At 52.2% G+C, this 17,192-nt stretch overlaps 1 protein-coding gene and 1 pseudogene across 1 annotated transcript; one reads left to right on the top strand and one right to left on the bottom strand.

Annotated features, from left to right (window-relative positions):
- Positions 1-1,561: 1,561 nt before the first annotated feature.
- On the top strand, positions 1,562-3,543 carry LOC117067610 (annotated as a pseudogene).
- A 12,053-nt stretch (positions 3,544-15,596) lies between these two features.
- On the bottom strand, positions 15,597-16,457 carry PPY (pancreatic polypeptide). Its single transcript, XM_033184367.1, has 3 exons — positions 16,244-16,457; positions 15,938-16,002; positions 15,597-15,747 (listed from the first exon to the last, which is right to left on the bottom strand). Exons 1-3 carry the CDS (start codon positions 16,436-16,438, stop codon positions 15,723-15,725), a joined length of 285 nt encoding a protein of 94 aa, XP_033040258.1. The 5' UTR covers positions 16,439-16,457; the 3' UTR covers positions 15,597-15,722.
- Between the last annotated feature and the right edge of the window lie 735 nt (positions 16,458-17,192).

Here is a 17,192-nt window from a genome sequence, read left to right as displayed (position 1 = left end):
CTTGGTTCTGTGCCCCACCTTGTTTTTTTTTTTTTTTTTTTTTTGAGATGTAGTTTCACTCTTGTTGCCGAGGCTGGAGTGCAATGGTGCTATATCCCAGCTCACTGCAATCTCCACCTCCCAGGTTCAAGTGATTGTCCTGCCTCAGCCTCCAGAGTAGCTGGGAATATGGGCACCGACCACCACACCTGGCTAATTTTTGTGTTTTTAATAGACAGCGTTTCATGACATTGGCCAGGCTGGTCTTGAACTCCTGACCTTAGATGATCCACATGCTTTGGCTTCCTGAAGTGCTAGGATTACAGGTGTGAGCTAGTGTGCCCGGCCCCCACCTTGTTCTAATCTCAATTGTCTTTGTTCACTGTGGGCACAACGGCCTAAGAAGGGTCAGTGTCACTGCTGTCACTTTTTTAATGGGGCAAGAGGCAGTTTGGATGCTTTCTTCTGTGAACAGTTTAGCTTCTTTGCTCATCGGACTTTGCCTCCTCAACAATCTCATTATTACATGATTAGAAATGGAAAGAGGTCATTTTGACTGTCTTATCAAAAGGGATAAGGAAAATGGACTACATATATATATATATATATAATATATATATATATATATATATATTTTTTTTTTTTTTTTGAGGCAGAATCTTTCTCTGTTGCCCAGGCTGGAGTGCAGTGGCACAATCTCAGCTCACTGCAACCTCCACCTTCTGGGTTCAAGCGATTCTCCTGCCTTAGCCTCCCGAGTAGCTGGGACTACAGGCACGTACCACCACACCCAGCTAATTTTTTGTAATTTTTTTTTAGTAGAGACAGGGTTTCACTGTGTTAGCCAGGATGGTCTCGAACTCCTGACCTCATTATCCACCTGCCTCAGCCTCCTAAAGTGCTGGGATTACACGTGTGAGCAACCACACCCGGCCAAAAATGACCATATTTATCATATCTCTTTACGTCTGTGAATTCTTTCCTGGGCCTTTCCTGTTGATATTTGGTTTTATTTTGGCGATGTCAACATTGTTTAGCCCACTCATTCTTACAGAAAGCCTTAAGCGAACTCTTCTCTGTATGTTTCACATTCTAATCTTCCCCTTCCTTTGTGCTTTTTTTTTTTTTTTGAGACGGAGTCTTACTCTGTCACCCAGGCTGGAATGCAGTGGCACAATCTCGGCTCACTGCCACCTCTGCCTCCTGGGTTCAAGCAATTCTCCTGCCTCAACCTCCTGAGTAGCTGAGAGTACAGGCATGCATGACCACGCCTTGCTAATTTTTGTATTTTTTAGTAAAGACAGGGTTTCACCATATTGGACAGGCTTGTCTCAAACTCCTGACCTTGTGATCCACCCACCTTGGACTCCCAAAGTGCTGGGATTACAGGCATGAGCCACCATGCCCAGCCTATGCTTTTTTTTTTTTTTTTAAACAGACAAACAAAAAAACCTCATTATTATAGGGAATTAATCTGCAGTCTTTTTACTAGGTATTTATAATCCATGTGTGAGAACAATCTCAAAGGAAAGAGACCTGTATCAGAAAATTTAGCTTAAGGTATTTATTTGGACAACATTTAAATGTTTATTTTCTAAAGGTAGAAAATTTATTTCTACAGATTTACCTTCAGCTTTAAAAAAAAAAAATTGGCCATCAAAACCTGAGTCCTGTCCTCTTTCTCTCCTCCCCGGACAGCATGAACTTCACCACTTGCTCTACCTTCTCCACCAACTACCAGTCCCTGGGCTCTGTCCAGGCACCCAGCTGGTCAGCAGTGTGGCCAGCGTCTATGCAGGCATCAGGGGCTCTGGTTCCCGGATCTCCACATCCTGCTCCACCAGCTTCCAGGGCAGCATGGGGTCCGGGGGCCTGCCCACGGTGATGGCCGGGGGTCTGGCAGGAATGGGAGTCATCCAGAATAAGAAGGAAACCATGCAAAGTCTGAACGACCACTTGGCCTCCTACCTGGACAGAATGAGGAGCCTGGAGACCAAGAACCAGAAACTGGAGAACAAAATCCAGGAGCACCTGGAGAAGCAGGGACCCCAGGTCAGAGACTGGAGCCATGACTTCAAGACCATCGAGGACCTGAGGGCTCAGATCTTTGCAAATACTGTGGACAATCCCCACATTGTTCTGCAGATCGACAATGCCTGTCTTGCTGGTGATGACTTTAGGGTCAAGTATGAGACAGAGCTGGCCATGTGCCAGTTTGTGGAAAGCAACATCCATGGGCTCCGCAAGGTCATTGATGACACCAATGTCACTCAGCTGCAGCTGGAAGCAGAGATCCAGGCTCTCAAAGAGGAGCTGCTCTTCATGAAGAAGAACCATGAAGAGGAAGTAAAGGGCCTATAAGCCCAGATTGCTAGCTCCGGGTTGACCATGGAGGTAGATGCCCCCAAATCTCACGACCTCACCAAGATCATGGCGGACATTGGGTCCAATATGACGAGCTGGTTCCAAAGAACTGAGAGGAGCTGGGCAAGTACTGGTCTCAGCAGATTGAGGAGAGCACCGCAGTGGTCACCACGCAGTCTGCCGAGGTTGGAGCTGCTGAGATGACGCTCATGGAGCTGAGACATACAGTCCAGTCCTTGGAGACTGACCTGGACTCCATGAGAAATCTGAAGGCCAGCTTGGAGAACAGCCTGAGGGAGGTGGAGGCCTGCTATACCCTGCAGATGGAGCAGCTCAACGGGATCCTGCTGCACCTGGAGCCAGAGCTGGCACAGACCTGAGCAGAGGGACAGCACTAGGCCCAGGAGTATGAGGCCCTGCTGAATATCAAGGTCAAGCTGGAGGCTGAGATCACCACCTACTGCTGCCCGCTGGACCTGTCTCAAATTTAGGGGGTTCACAGCAGGGTGAGCAATTAAGTCTGGGAGAGAAGGCTTTAATCCGAGTGAAGAGCCCTTTGCACTATTCTTGGATGAGGCTGAACTGTCATCCTGCCTTGACTTAACACAGCCATTACCCTAGAAATTACAGCACCACTCTTCAGAGGTCTACCCTGTGTGCACACATGGACAAGAGGCTTAGGTTGTTAAAGTCAGCATATTAAATAATTTCCTGAAATGCGACTGTAACTAGAACCCAGCTGACATCCCCCACAGCCATTCTTACCTATTTTATTGCTCATTGTCTGGCATAATCAATAGCATGTGAACTCCAAGAAGGTGCTTCATCTTACTCCAGTGCCTAGCATAGGCACATAGTGCAGATTAATGGTTTGAAGTGGACGAGATTCAAGACTCGCCTCATTAAGGGGTAGATCTATTGTTGTAATCAGATTTCTGAGATCAGTGCTGACTTCCTCTCACATTTCACAGGAAGCTAGACTTCTAAAAGGTTAAAGTTTCCTTGACAGGTTTTATTTAAATTGAATTAAAATAATTATTTTACAGGGAAAAACCTCGAAACACTTTGCAACTTTGGGGTGAAAGTTAAATAAAAGACTCTAGCCCCAAATTATGTTCCCACTGAAATGAATGTTTTAAGAAAACATTCCAGCTAGGCATGGTGGCTCACACCTGTAATCCCAGCACTTTGGGAGACTGAGGCGGGCAGATCACCTGAGGTCAGGAGTTTGAGACCAGCCTGGCTAACATGGTGAAACCCCATTTCTACAAAAAATACAAAAAAAATTAGCTGGGCTTGGTGGCAGGCGCCTGTGATCACAGCTAATTGGGAGGCTGAGGCAGAAGAATTGCTTGAACCTGGGAGGCAGAAGTTGCAGTGAGCCAAGATCCCGCCATTGCACTCCAGCTTGGACAACAAGAGTGAAACTCCGTCTCGGAAAAAAAAAAGAAAAAAATTCCATATGTAGTAAATAATGACTGTTTTTTCTTTTAGAGATTTAGAAACTTAATCCGTATTTAAGAGCTTTCATATACAGTCATGTGTTGCTTGTCATATGAGGGGGAGCTTGAGAAATGTGTCATTAGGTGATTTCACCTTGCACTAACATCACAGCGTGTACTTACACAAACCCAGGTGGTGTAGCCCACAGCACACCTAGGCTACGTGATATGGCCTACGGCTCCTAGGCTATAAACCTGTACCACATGTTACTGCTGTGAGGTTTGGAAGGGAAGGCGAGGGCTAAAGAAAGACACAGAAAGAAGGCAGCTCAACGCAAATGCAGGCTTTACATCCAGCATAAAACCTACAGAAGTGTGGGACCAGCCGAATGCCAGAGTCCACTACTGCTTACAGGCTGGGGCTATTTGTAGGTATGGGTGGGAGGGGTCTGGGCAGCATGGCTTGCTGCCCGGCAGGATATTGATGAGATGTTCGTTCCCATGATGCGGCTGTTCTGGCCCTTGTTCCAGCAGGATGTCATCATGGTGTTCCTTGGACCTTTGTCCAGCAAGACATGATAGGGATGTTTGTTTAGTTGGGCCTTTGCCTTGTGGTCAGGTGGTTAGGCAGGATGTTTTCTCATGGCCCAAATCCCTGTGAAATGTTTCACTTTGACCAAGGTCTGCAAAATAGCAGGGAGCTTACAAGATGGTGCAGTTTGGACTAACATTCTTGCCTTTTACTTTCAAAGGAAGAGGGGCATTGTTGATTGACTGGCTGCTTCTTGCTGAATAGGGCGCTTTACTCAGGTTTGGGTTTTGAAGCAGTGGGTGTTCAACTTCATCATTGTTTCCTTTTTTTTTTTTTTTTTTTTTGAGATAGAGTCTTGCCTCATTGCCCAGGCTGGAGTGTAATGACACAATCTTGGCTCACTGCAACGTCGGCCCCATGGGTTCAAGTGATTCTCCAGCCTCCAGCCTGTAGGTACCCACCACCATGCCTGGCCATTTTTTGTATTTTTAGTAGAGACAGGGTTTCACCATGTTGGCCAGGCTGGTCTTGAACTCCTGACCTCAGGTGATCTGCCTGCCTTGGCCTCCCAAAGTGCTGGGATTACAGGCGTGAGCCAGCACACCCTACCCGGAGCTGTTTTCCTTGAGGTGCTGATATCAGACCTGGGAGAAGAGAGTGATGGTATTGTGTTTCTGGGTGGTTGCCAGGACAAGAGAGAAAGTGGGATAGGAAGGTGAGTACACATGGGCCAACTGTTAGTATTATGAGGCGGAAAATTTGGGGTCCTAAGAAAGGGCCAACTGGCTATCCTGGTGCCGAGTGTAGCAGAGAAGTTTTGCCCTGCTGAAGAGAATGAAGTGTACAGCCCCCTGGTGTGTGTGGAGGAGGAGGAAATAGGGATTACTAAAGGAACCTGAATAGTTTGGTTGTTAGGCAAAATGTGAATGTTTGGAGATTGAAACACCGGGGTGCATGTTCCTGGCCAATTGGCCAGTAGGCAATTGAGTAGGCAATAAAAGTTTGTACCGCAAAGGAAGAAGATCGCAAGTGCACACCACCACGCCTGGTTAATTATTATATTTTTTGGTAGAGACAAGGTTCCCTAGGCACCCCAAGGGCAGCCTAGGGAATTCTGGTACTCTCCAGATGTCAGAGGTCATAATCAAGGATGACGCCTTTAGTTAGACAAACCAACTTTGAGCCTTCACTCCACGTTATAGTGGAGTCCCAGATAAGAGTACAGCTTGGGCTGGGCACAGCGGCTTACGCCTGTAATCCCAGCACTTGGGAGGCCGAGGTGGGCAGATCACTTGAGGTCAGAGTTTGAGACCAGCCTGGCCAACAAAGTGAAACCCCATCTCTACTAAAAATACAAAAATCAGCTGGGCATGGTGGCGGGGACCTGTAGTCCCACTATTTGGGAGGCTGAGGCAGGAGAATTGCTTGAACCTGGGAAGCAGAAGTTGCAGTGAGCCGAGGTCACGCCACTGCACTCCAGCCTGGACCACACAGCAAGACTCTGTCTCAAAAATAATAATAAGCAGCCATAAAAAAGAATGAGTTCATGTCCTTTGCAGGGACATGGATGAAGCTGGAAACTATCATTCTCAGCAAACTAACATCAGAACAGAAAACCAAACACCGCATGTTCTCATAAGTGGGAGCTGAACAATGAGAACACAAGGACACAGGGAGGGGAACATCACATACTGGGGCTTGTTGGGAGGTAGGGAACATGGGGAGGGAGAGCAGTAGGACAAATACCTAATGCATGCGGCTTAGCTTAAAACCTAGATGATGGGTTGATAGGTGCAGCAAACCACCATGCCACATGTGTACCTATGTAACAAACCTGCATGTTCTGCACATGTATCCTAGAACTTAAAGTAAAATAATGTGTTATATATCATACATAATATGATATATAATGTAGCTATAATGATATAATAATAGCTATTAAAATGGCATTTGAGGCAGGTCTTGAAGGATATGCAGCCTCATTGACCAAAATTTCCATCACTCCCTGCTTGTTCTCCCCTCTGTCAGTCAATCAGCTGCTACCAGGGAGGTCTAGTTTCTGAAACACGGGAAATATGTGAGCAGAAGTCGCAGCCCCCAAGCTGCCCTCCACACTGGAAGGCAGTCAAGGCGTGGCCTCCTCAGCTGGGGTTGACATCCTGTCCTGCTCTGGACCTGTCAAGGGTCAAGCTCTGAGGGTTTCCCGCCAGGCTGCAGGGAGTGGTTTCGGTGTAGACCTGGTGGACTGGAAATGTATCGATTTGCCCCCAGATTAATTATTAATGGGTTACTACCGTCACCATGTCTGGGAGAGGAGCCCAACTCCAGACTGGGCCAGGGGGAGCCTGATAGCACCTCTCTCTGCTTGGGGGTTTCGGATATATGCTCCATGATGGGTTGACTGGACCTGATGGGTCTGGAATCTACGAGTGATATCTGAGGGCACCTGGGGCCTGGCCAGGACGCATACCCTCTGGTGAGGCTTCCGACTTCCGGGACATACAGAGAGGGTGTGGCATCCAGCCAGACGTCCTGGCTAAGGCAGGTGGCTCCAAACAGGAGAGCTGTGCCCTTGGCTCAGAGGGATGTGGGCCTCTCTGACCACTCCTGGCTTGACCACAGGACTTGCCTTGGCCAGTGGCACCTGAGCAACAGTGGCAAGTGCTACATCCAAGCAGGAGCTCTAAGAGCTATCCCTTGCTTCCACCTTTGCTTTTCTTTCTTTCTTTCTTTTTAATGCAGGGTCTCACTCTGTTGCTCAGGCTGGAGTGCAGTGACACGATCTCAGCTCACTGCAGCCTCCGCCTCTCAGGCTCAAGCTATCCTCCTACCTCAGCCTCCTAAGTAGCTGGGACTACAGGCTTGTGCCACCATGCACGGCTAATTTTTGTATTTTTAGTAGAGATGGGGTTTCGCTGTGTCACCCAGGCTGGTCTCAAACTTCTGGACTCAAGAAATTCACCTGCTTTGGCCACACAAAGTGCTGGGATTACAGGTGTGATCCACCACACCCAGCCCACCTTTGCTCTTTTACCCTGGCTATGAGGTCAGGATGCCCCAGAATGGGGTTACTTCTTCCATGGGCAGGAGGTCCTGGAATGATGTATATTCCACTCACACTGGGGGGCACCAGGGTATAGGACAGCAAACATTTTGAAGCAGCAGAGCCATCTCACAGCTTCTGGGAAGAGGGAAGGCGAACTCTAATTCCAGTTTCCATCCTGCTGCTGATATGTGGAATGACCGAGCCAGTCGCGGCCTGCTCATTAAACCTTCATTTCCTCATCTGGACAAAGGGGAGACTCTGCTTAGTTGGAGACTAAAGCATATTGCAAAATGAGAGAAGTTTGGGAAACTCCAGTTAGCAGGAAGGTAGGCCTACATGTGGTTAGTCCACTTCATATAATCCTCCTAGCAACCCTAGGAGGTAGAAAATATCACTCTCCCCAATTTCCAGAAGAGAAAAACCAAGGAAATCGCATAGCTAGAAAGTCAGTCTTAGAATTTGGCAGTTTTGCTCCAGAATCGATGAACTTTGGATCTAGGAGAAGAAGAAGTCTGGAATTGATGGCCTGATGGGAATTCAGCTCCTTCACCTTCATCTAACCATCCATCAGTCCTTCCTTCCTTCCCTTATCTTTCCTTTCCTCTCTTTCCCTCCCCAGGCATCTATTTGTACCAGGCACCAAGTGGTCAGATGGTTGAAGATCTATCTGGGAAGTACGGAAACATGTGAGATTGGTATGGGATTACCTGGGCAGCAACATAATGTAAGGGAGAGAGGGATGTCAGGGGACCTTGGCTGGGTGTCTGCTCAACGTCCACATCCCATCTACCAGCCTCCTCTTAGGAATGTGGCTCTCCTGGCCAGGCAGCGACGAATACTGTGTGCCATTTCAATGGACCTTCCAAATTCACTGTGGAGTATGTGCCCAGATTCCCAGAGAGCAGCAGGACAGGGGCTCCTGCCTCCACTTCTCCAAGAAGAACACTGAGATGCAAAGAGAAGCTACTCAGGCACCTGGTGCAGGCACAGCTGGGGCTAAACCCACCATTTTGACTCTAACTTGGTGTGTGACCGTTTGGACCAGCCCATTTCCAGGGCCCCTGAGATAAGCCCTGTGGGCTTCCTGTGATTGCGTGAGTATTCTCAAATGTCATTCTCTGCTACCCACTGTGGAATAGGCCCAATGATAGTGACCTTGAGTCTCCTGGCTGACTCGCCCCAGACTGATCATCCCACCCACCACCGCTACTCCTCTCTGCTGGGGGTGGCCCAAACCTGGCCTCTCAGGGGCTCACTCCTTCCTACCTGCCCTCCAGTACATCTGGGGTGCTGGTGACGTCCTGAGAGAGACACAGAGAGAGGCCATTAGCCTAGGAGGGGCCTGGCTGCCCTGTACAGAATCACTGCATGTTTTTAAAAAGTCCCATAGAAGACCTTTCTGCTTGGTGAGGGAGTCCCATGGTGTCCTGCGTTCTCCTCTCTAGACTGCATGCTTCCCGAGGGCAGCTGGGGTCTTGTTCAGCTCTGAACCTCCAGCATCTGGCACAGTGACCAGCTCACCATAGGCCTCCATGGATGCTTAGGGGGTGGGTGGAGGTGGGAGGGAGGCAGGAGGAAGGGAGGAGCAGCAGAAGGGAAGGAGGGACTCATGGATAAATGGATGTGACCCACAAAGGGACAAAGGGACAGATGAATGAGCGAACAAATGCATGGCCTGGCTCACGTCATCGGGCCTGGAAGCAGCTGCCACCCACCCTCACATGTTCATGCGCTTTGTTTCGCGTGTAGGTGTGGAAGAGGCAGAGGGAGGAAACGGAGGGACCCCCCATCTCATCTGTGGGCTCCTCCAAAATGGGTTTGTGTCTCCTCCTCTCTTGGATCTTCCTTGCTCCTCTGCTCCCCCAAACCTGAGGCTGGGCCACACCTGGCCTTCAACTGCCCCTCATTACCTCCCAGGACTCTTCTCATCTGGGACTGTGCTAGGGCAGGAAGGGCAGTGTGGCCTGGACACAGGGGCCAGGGAAGAGGAAAGGGTGGTCTCTCCCAGCCTCCTCCCCCCAGCTTTCTTTCCCCAGCCCTCCTCCTCCCCGGCCCTCCTCCCCACCTCTCCTGAGGGGGCCCATCCTGCCCTCCAGGCTACAGTTCCAGCACTCATGATGGAACTGGACCTCAGGATGGAACTCAGGACGGCACTGGAACTGGAGCAGGCCGAGATGTGTGGCTTCCCACAGGGTCTCAGCCAGGCTGGGGTCCCTCCAGCAGAGTTGCTTCTGCCGCTGGGAAAGCTTCAGCATCAGCAGATCACACTGCTCCAGGTGGGCCCTGCCCCGGGCTGGGGCCGCCGTGGTGACCAATCCTGGGAATGGCGTCAGGACCTCCCACCCCATCAGGTTAGAGAGGGCGAGAGGAGGGAGATGGGTGAGGCTTGGGGGTGGCGTGGGGCACGTGAAGGGAAGGGGGCCTTCTTGGGGGCTTCATTTACTACCCTTCTGGGTGGCAGGCTGACCCCATGGGGGTCCCGTCCCCATTTTACAGATTAGGAAACCAAAGTTCATGGAACAAGGGTTGCTGCAGGACCTTAAACCCAAGTTTTCCAGATTCCGGTCTCTGCTCTTCTTATCCACCCTGTTTCCCAAACTTGCCCAGTTAGAAAACTCATCTGGGGGGCTTATTAAAATACACTTTCCCAGGATTCATGTTGGGCAATTCTGAGTCTATTGGTCTGGAATTGAGCCTGGGAATCTGTATATTTACCACATTCCCTGACTAGCTTTTGTGATCCAAGAAGTTTGGGAAATAGGCAGCAGGCCTAGGGGAGGGGAATAGGGGTGCTGGGACCCCACAGCAGCCCTGTAGGGAAATGTGGCACCTTGGATCTAGTCAGATGGGGAGGGGCATCTGGTCTCAGCATAACTCCCTTCCAAACAGTAGCCCCTGGGAAAAGCACAGCCCCCTCTCAAACCCAGAGCCAGTTTCTCCCTTGGATCTGTATACTTGGAGCAAAACATTACTCTATTCCCCAGGCCTCCCCGCCTCTGCCACCCACACCTCTGGGCCCCTGGCAGGGACTGTGCCCTGGTCAGAACAGGTGGTAGCCCATGTGCTTCCACCCTCACCTTCTCTCTGTTCTGGACTTTCAGGTCATGACAGAGGGAGGAAAAGAAGGCTGTGCTGGAAGTGGAACCTTAGTGGGAAAGGGGGCATGGATCCTTAGGAATATAAAGGGCCTCAGGTCCTGGCCAGAGACGCTTTGCTGTGCTCCTCTGCACCTGCCCAGCACCATGGTAATGTCTGGTGGCCAAGTTTGGGCTCCCTGTCAGCTGTATTCTCTAGGAGCTTGGGGATGGGGCCTGGCACCAAGGGCCCTCCTCAGGCCCACTAAGGGCATGAAGGAGTTAGGCAAGGGCAGCCTCATCTACCATTCTGATGGTCAGGACAGCTACTAGGGCTTCTTATCCCTGCTTGGGGTGGTGGGGATGAGTGGAGTTCCCAGTTAAAAGAGGGTTGAGGGGCTTAGGAGCTCTGGGGGTGTGCATCACGTTTATGGGCATATAGTCTGAATCATGGTGTGTTGCAGACACAAAATTCTCTGTGCATTGGGTGTGTGAATCATCAGGCTGGCTTTCCTGTGTGTAACACTTAGTCATTCATTTAATATGTATTATCGAGTATCTACTAAGTGCCAGGCACTGTTCTAGGTGCTTGTGATACATCAATAGACAAAATAAGCAAAGAGCCCAGTTGTGATTAATGATGCTTACATTGAGGGAAGGGACTTGGACATAAATATAATAAGTATAGAATACATGGCCGGGCGCGGTGGCTCAAGCCTGTAATCCCAGCACTTTGGGAGGCCGAGACGGGCGGATCACGAGGTCAGGAGATCGAGACCATCCTGGCTAACACGGTGAAACCCCGTCTCTACTAAAAAAATACAAAAAACTAGCTGGGCGAGGTGGCGGGTGCCTGTAGTCCCAGCTACTTGGGAGGCTGAGGCAGGAGAATGGCGTAAACGCGGGGGGCGGAGCTTGCAGTGAGCTGAGATCCGGCCACTGCACTCCAGCCCAGACGACAGAGCGAGACTCCGTCTCAAAAAAAAGAAAAAAAAAAGAATACATAAGTTAGAAAGTGCAGCCAGGTGTGGCTGTGCATACCTGTAATCCCAGCACTTTGGGAGGCAAGGCAGGAGGATCGCTTGAGGCCAGGAGCTTGAGACCAGCCTGGGCCACCTAGCAAGACTCTATCTCTACAAAAAATTAAAATTTAGCTGGGCATGGTTGTGTGCACCTGTAGACCTACCTACTTGGGAGGCTGAAGCAAGAGGATGGCCTGAGCCCAGGAGTTTGAGACTGCCGTGAGCCATGATCCCAACACTATACTCCAGCCTGGGCAACAAAGCAAGTCCTTGTCTAAAAAAAAAAAAATTCATAAAAAATAAAAATGTGCAAAAATAGAGCAAGAAAAAGATAGAGCAAGATGAGGGGTTGGGTTGCAATATATATATATATATATATTAAATTGTAGAGACAGGGCTCTCTGTCTTTTGCACAGGCTGGTCTTGAACTCATGGGCTCAAGCGATCCGCCGGCCTCTGCCTCCCAAAGTGCTGGGATTACAGGCGTTATATACCGCACCCTGCTGGGTTGCAATTTTTTTTTTTTTTTTTTTTGAGATGGAGTTTCGCTCTGTCGCCCGGGCTGGAGTGCAGTGGCCGGATCTCGGCTCACTGCAAGCTCCACCTCCCGGGTTCACGCCATTCTCCTGCCTCAGCCTCCCGAGTAGCTGGGACTACAGGCGCCCGCCACCTCGCCCGGCTAGTTTTTTGTATTTTTTAGTAGAGACGGGGTTTCACCGTGTTAGCCAGGATGGTCTCGATCTCCTGACCTCGTGATCCGCCCGTCTCGGCCTCCCAAAGTGCTGGGATTACAGGCTTGAGCCACCGCGCCCGGCCATTGGGTTGCAATTTTAAACAGGGGTGTCAGGGTAAGACCCATTTCAAAGGTGGATTTTCAGCTAATGCCTCCAAGGAGCGACAGAGCTGGCCATGAGGCTGTCTAGAGGAAGAGTCTTCCAGGCAGAGAACAACGTGACTGACATTTTGAGGGAACGGCAGGGAGAAAAGAGGGTGATAAGTAAGAAATTTGCGGGAGAGAGGTCGGTGAGATTAGGGAGCTGTCCAATGGTTTTACGCCGTCCTTGTGCCTACACCTTAGGGTGTGTCTCGCCGTTCATTTTTACCTCGATGCTGTCAGCGTGCATCACTGGGCATGTCCAGTTGTGCACCATTCCCCCGGGCACCAGGATGTCCCTTAGGCCGTCTGTGCACTGGTGTGTGTTCCAGAGATAGTCACGTCCCTCGGCCTGAGCTCTCCTGCACCCAAGCCTGCCCATCGCGCGGAACACCCGCAAGCTACCGTCCGGGCTCGGCTGACCCGGGCCGACTGCAGCCGCGGGGTCACGTGACTGCCCGCCGCTCTGCGAGTCCGGAGCTCTCCAGACGCCGGCTCCGCGCTGCGCATGCGCTCTGGTCGTAGCAGGCCTCATGTGGCTGTTGCTGCCGCCGGAGGGCGCCCTGGGCGAGGAGCTGCAGGTGCCGCAGCAGTCCATGACCGCCAGTTGGCTGAACTTAGGCTGGATCAAGAAGTACGTGGGGAGGCTCTTCAACAGCAGGTGAGCTGGCGGAGGGCGCGAGGGAGGCAGGGAGGACGGCAGAGGGTGCGGGAGGACACGGACGCCGCCGGACACACCCACGCGCATCGCGACCCAAGCTGGGCTCGGGGAGCGGCCTCATGACCGCTGCAAAGACGTGTTCTCAGCTCGAAGAAATCTAAAAACTACAAGAAAATTGCGAACGCCACGAACACCTCCCCACGGAAAGCCACGAAACCCCTTCCATGGACCACCACGAAACCCCAGTGGCTGAACACCTGGGAACCCCGACCACCAACCTCCTCCCGAGGCGCCAGGTAGGACAGCCTGTATGCTTGGCACCGAATCAGGGGCCTCGGGACTGGGGGCTGCTTGGGTGGGAGCGAGAGGAAGCCCTCCGGGGCGGGCGTGCGGGGAGATACTGGCCGTCCTGAGACTTCCTTCTCCAGGCTGGGGCTTGGCCTCCAGACGCCTGACCCCCTACCAACCCCTTTATATTGAGAGGGGCCTCAACTCCTCCTCATCCCCTCAGTGAAAACAGTAAAGACAAATGTCTGTTGCTTCAGTGACTTCTGTGGGCCGGGGAGGGACCAGTCCTTCGACAGGGAAGGGGAATCCTGGAGTTCCTGCTGTGGGAGAAAAAGACCTCAGCTGCGGGGTGGAGGGGTCCTCCCCTCACTCCCCAGCAACCTTCCCCCACCTCACCCCACATACCACCACCAGCGTTGGCGGGGGATGGGGGGGACTCCAATGCAGAGGAAGGGCAAAGGTGAGAGAAGCTGGAACCTTAAAGGAGGGCTTCAGCTCGACACACCCCCAGTCCCACCTCGCCCAAGTTTCTATCGAACAGCCCAGCTTGGGCTGTCAGAGTTGGCACAGGAACAAGAAGAGGTGCCTTTGCCCCTCAGCATGCAGAGTATGGGGGGGCCGCCTTTGCCTCCTGGACTTCTGAGCCCTTCTAGGGTGAGCATTGCAGGGGAAGAGGTGGATCTGGCCAGGGCCTGTCCCTGAGAAGCTGGGTGTGAGGGTGGCTCTCTCTCTTCTGGGGGCTCCCATGGCCATCAGAGAGGCTTGGTAGGGGCAGAGCCCCCTGCCCTGATCCTACTCTCACATCCAGGTATGTCTTCAGGGTGTGAACTCCTGGCCCTAGGAAGTATCCACACCTTTTCCCATTCACATCCTTAAGCTGCCAGAGAAAATGCTGGGACTTCAGGCTCCCTTATTCAGACTCAAACCATTCTCTTGCTGAAGCCATCTCTCTATCCAGACACCCCTTGGATTTAAGAATCAACCTGAGGTTGGGCACGGTGGCTCACACCTGTAATCCTAGCACTTTGGGAGGCTGAGGTGAGCAGATCATTTGAGCTCAGGAGTTTGAGACCAGGCTGGGGAACATAGCAAGACCCTGTCTTTATAAAAATAAAAAAAATTAGCTGGGCATGGTGGCATGTGCCTGTAGCCCAGCTACTTGGGAGGCTGAGGCAGGAGGATCGCTTGAGCCCAGGAGGTGAAGGCTATGGTGAGTTGTGCTCATGTCACTGCACTTCAGCCTGGGTGACAGAACAACACCCTGTCTCCAAAGACAAACAAAAAATCAATTTGAGCCAAGTAGCTGCATCCTCTTAAAGCTCTTTGTCTTTTAGGACCTGGTTCTACTTCCAGGTCATTTGCACACACCAGATTGAGTAGGACTTGAAGAGAAACACAATTGTGGTGCTATTTCCATTTCTGTGCAAGGTGCTAAGCCCAGAAGAGCGGACACCTCATCCTCCAAACCCAAACCCCATCCCTTCAGGCCAAGCATGTGGGGGAGGCAGGAGAAGCCATTCTAGGAACCGGACACATTCTGGTTCCCTGACTTCTCCCCTTTACACACACGCATGTACACACGCATGCATGCGCACACTGTCCCCACCTATTCAGGGTGCCTGAAAAGGGCCAGGAAGAGATGGGTGCTCTGGGACTCTGGGCAGTGCTCCCTGGGGCGGGATCCAGGTCCTCGCCCTCACAGGGCTGGAGTGTGCAATCTACAGATTGGACTCATTGGCTGGAACTCTCAGTGAATCCAGCCTCCTCCCCTTCCACAGTAGCTTGAATACCTCCTGTGCCCAGCATTTCGCTACCTCACGGGGCAGCCCATTCTCTCCACATTTCTGGATGGCAGCTCAGGCCCCTGGATGCAGCTGTGACTGCCATAGCACCAGAATTGTGCCTCCATGCTGGGCTGATCCCCTGCCACCATGCCAAGGATGCTTTCGTATACATTTTGGTGCTCCTGCTGCCTCAGCCACAGAAAGCACTGGTGCACCTGGAGCAGGGTTGTCATGGGGCTGGGTTGGGAGGGTCTACAGGTGCTGAACTGGGAAGAGTCAAGCTCAAGACTGCCACTTCACAGGTTGCCGAATGACCATAGAGAAGTCCTTGCCTTCCTCTGGTCACAACTTGTCCCTCTGTGAAGCGGAGAGGAAGAGATGAGTGACTGATGACCCCATGGACGTTCTGGATGATTTACAAGCACAGCCTGCTTTCCCTGTTGCCTCTGCCCTGCCCTCCCCTTTCTCTCCATGCATTTAGCTCTTCCTGCTGCCCTGCACCAGGAGTCCACAGAGACATAGAGATAGACTGTGGCTTTGACTTGCTTTATTGAGCCTCTGCGGGAACAAGGAGCCAGTTTTGGCCAGAGCCAACAGTGTGGAGGGGAGAGCTGGGCTGGCACTGCCCATGGAGTGGTAGGAGGCAGGTGGTAGCGTTACAGTTCCAGCAGGCTGAGCTCCCTGTGAGGAGCTGTGTGGGGGGCAGGCCTTGTGCCGTCAGGAGGCCTGAGGCCTTAGGCCTTACTCCAGCCCTGGGCTCCTGTTCTCCCTCTTCCACCCCCCACCACACCTTTTTAAGCCCTGATTCAGTCCCACCATCCCCATTTCAGCCCCAGGGAGCTGGACAGACAGGGCAGGGAGTCGAACTCACCTGGGGGCAGCAGCATGGGAGGACCCCACTCTGAGAAGGCCAGCGTGTCCTCTTTGTCTTTTTCCCTATACATGGAAGCCCTGTGCCCAGGTGCCAGCCCACCTGTTTCGTATCCGCCTGTAGGCACTCACTTGCCCAGGGCACATGGGCCCAGGCCTGGTCAGCACAGATGCTCTGTTTCCCCAAGAGTGGCCTGGAAGGGGCTGGGGCTGGAGATGGGGCTTGGGCTGGGGACAGGGTGTGGCCAGGAATGTGGAGTGAGCCCAGGGTCCCAGGGGCTGGGGTCTCTCTCCATGTCCGTGGCACATGCCTAGGCTTGGTCAGCACGTTGATGTATCTATGGAGCTCAGCTGCATACTGGGCCATCTGCTCTGGCGTGGCATTGCCCCCTGGGTACAATGGCTCCAGCGGGGCTCCCCAGGCACCCAGCAGTGGCTGCAGCAACAGAGCCACACACGTGGACAGGAGCAGCAGGGAGAGGCAGCAGCGTGCAGCAGCCATCTGGGGAGCAAGCAGAGGGGAGGTGGAGGCAGAAGAGCCCGCGCTGCGGATTTTCCTATGCCCAGGAAGCAGGGCCCATCTACCCAGCCCCTTAGCCCATCATCCATTTCTCCAAGCCTGGGACAAGAGGGCAGAGAAAAGGGCCACTCTGAGCTGGCTGCTTCATCTCCTACACACTGCCTTGGAGGCATAGAGAGCCCGTCCTGTGAGCAGCCCAGCAGCCAGGTCCTCACAAGTTAGAAAAGCGTAGCAGAGAAAATGGGGACGTGAGTCCTGGAGACACATATTTCATGACATCCAGGGCCTCATGGCTCGGAGGCAGCAGTAGATAGTGGGAAATAAGGGCACACCAGGTCACCCACAGGGTTCCGGACACGGAATGAACTGGGGAAGCAAAGGACAGAAATCCATGGCCTTGTGGGTCTGGCCCTCCACTCATCTGTAGAGACAGATATGGGTCCTGGAGAAGACACTGTTGCCCATGTCATCCTGCACAGACCGGCACAGACACTCACACAGGGACACATTCCAGTTCACAGCCACGCACACGAGTGTGCACACACACTTGTCATCAGATGGCTTCTAGCGCGACAGGTCTGTCCAGATGCAGAGCAAGACCCAAGCAGGACCTTAGACCTTCAAAGGCCCCTGTCCCTGCAAAGTACCAACTCTTTCCCTCCATCCCAGGCCCCAGCCTGGGGGAGTCCTCCAGAGCCCCAAGCAGGCTGAACCCACTTACCCAGAGTCAGGAATA

The sequence above is a fragment of the Trachypithecus francoisi genome, unplaced genomic scaffold, assembly GCF_009764315.1.
Source record: "Trachypithecus francoisi isolate TF-2019V2 unplaced genomic scaffold, Tfra_2.0 Lachesis_group20, whole genome shotgun sequence".
Lineage (NCBI taxonomy): Eukaryota > Metazoa > Chordata > Mammalia > Primates > Cercopithecidae > Trachypithecus > Trachypithecus francoisi.
This window is presented reverse-complemented; position numbering and strand designations above follow the sequence as displayed.

Coding starts and splice junctions, on each gene's coding strand:
- PPY (XM_033184367.1), bottom strand. CDS start 16,438: ATGGCTGCTGCACGCTGCTGCCTCTCCCTGCTGCTCCTGTCCACGTGT. Junction 16,003..16,243: donor TGCTGACCAAGCCTAGGCAT/GTGCCACGGACA, acceptor TTCCATGTATAG/GGAAAAAGACAAAGAGGACA. Junction 15,748..15,937: donor TCCCATGCTGCTGCCCCCAG/GTGAGTTCGACT, acceptor AGCTCCTCACAG/GGAGCTCAGCCTGCTGGAAC.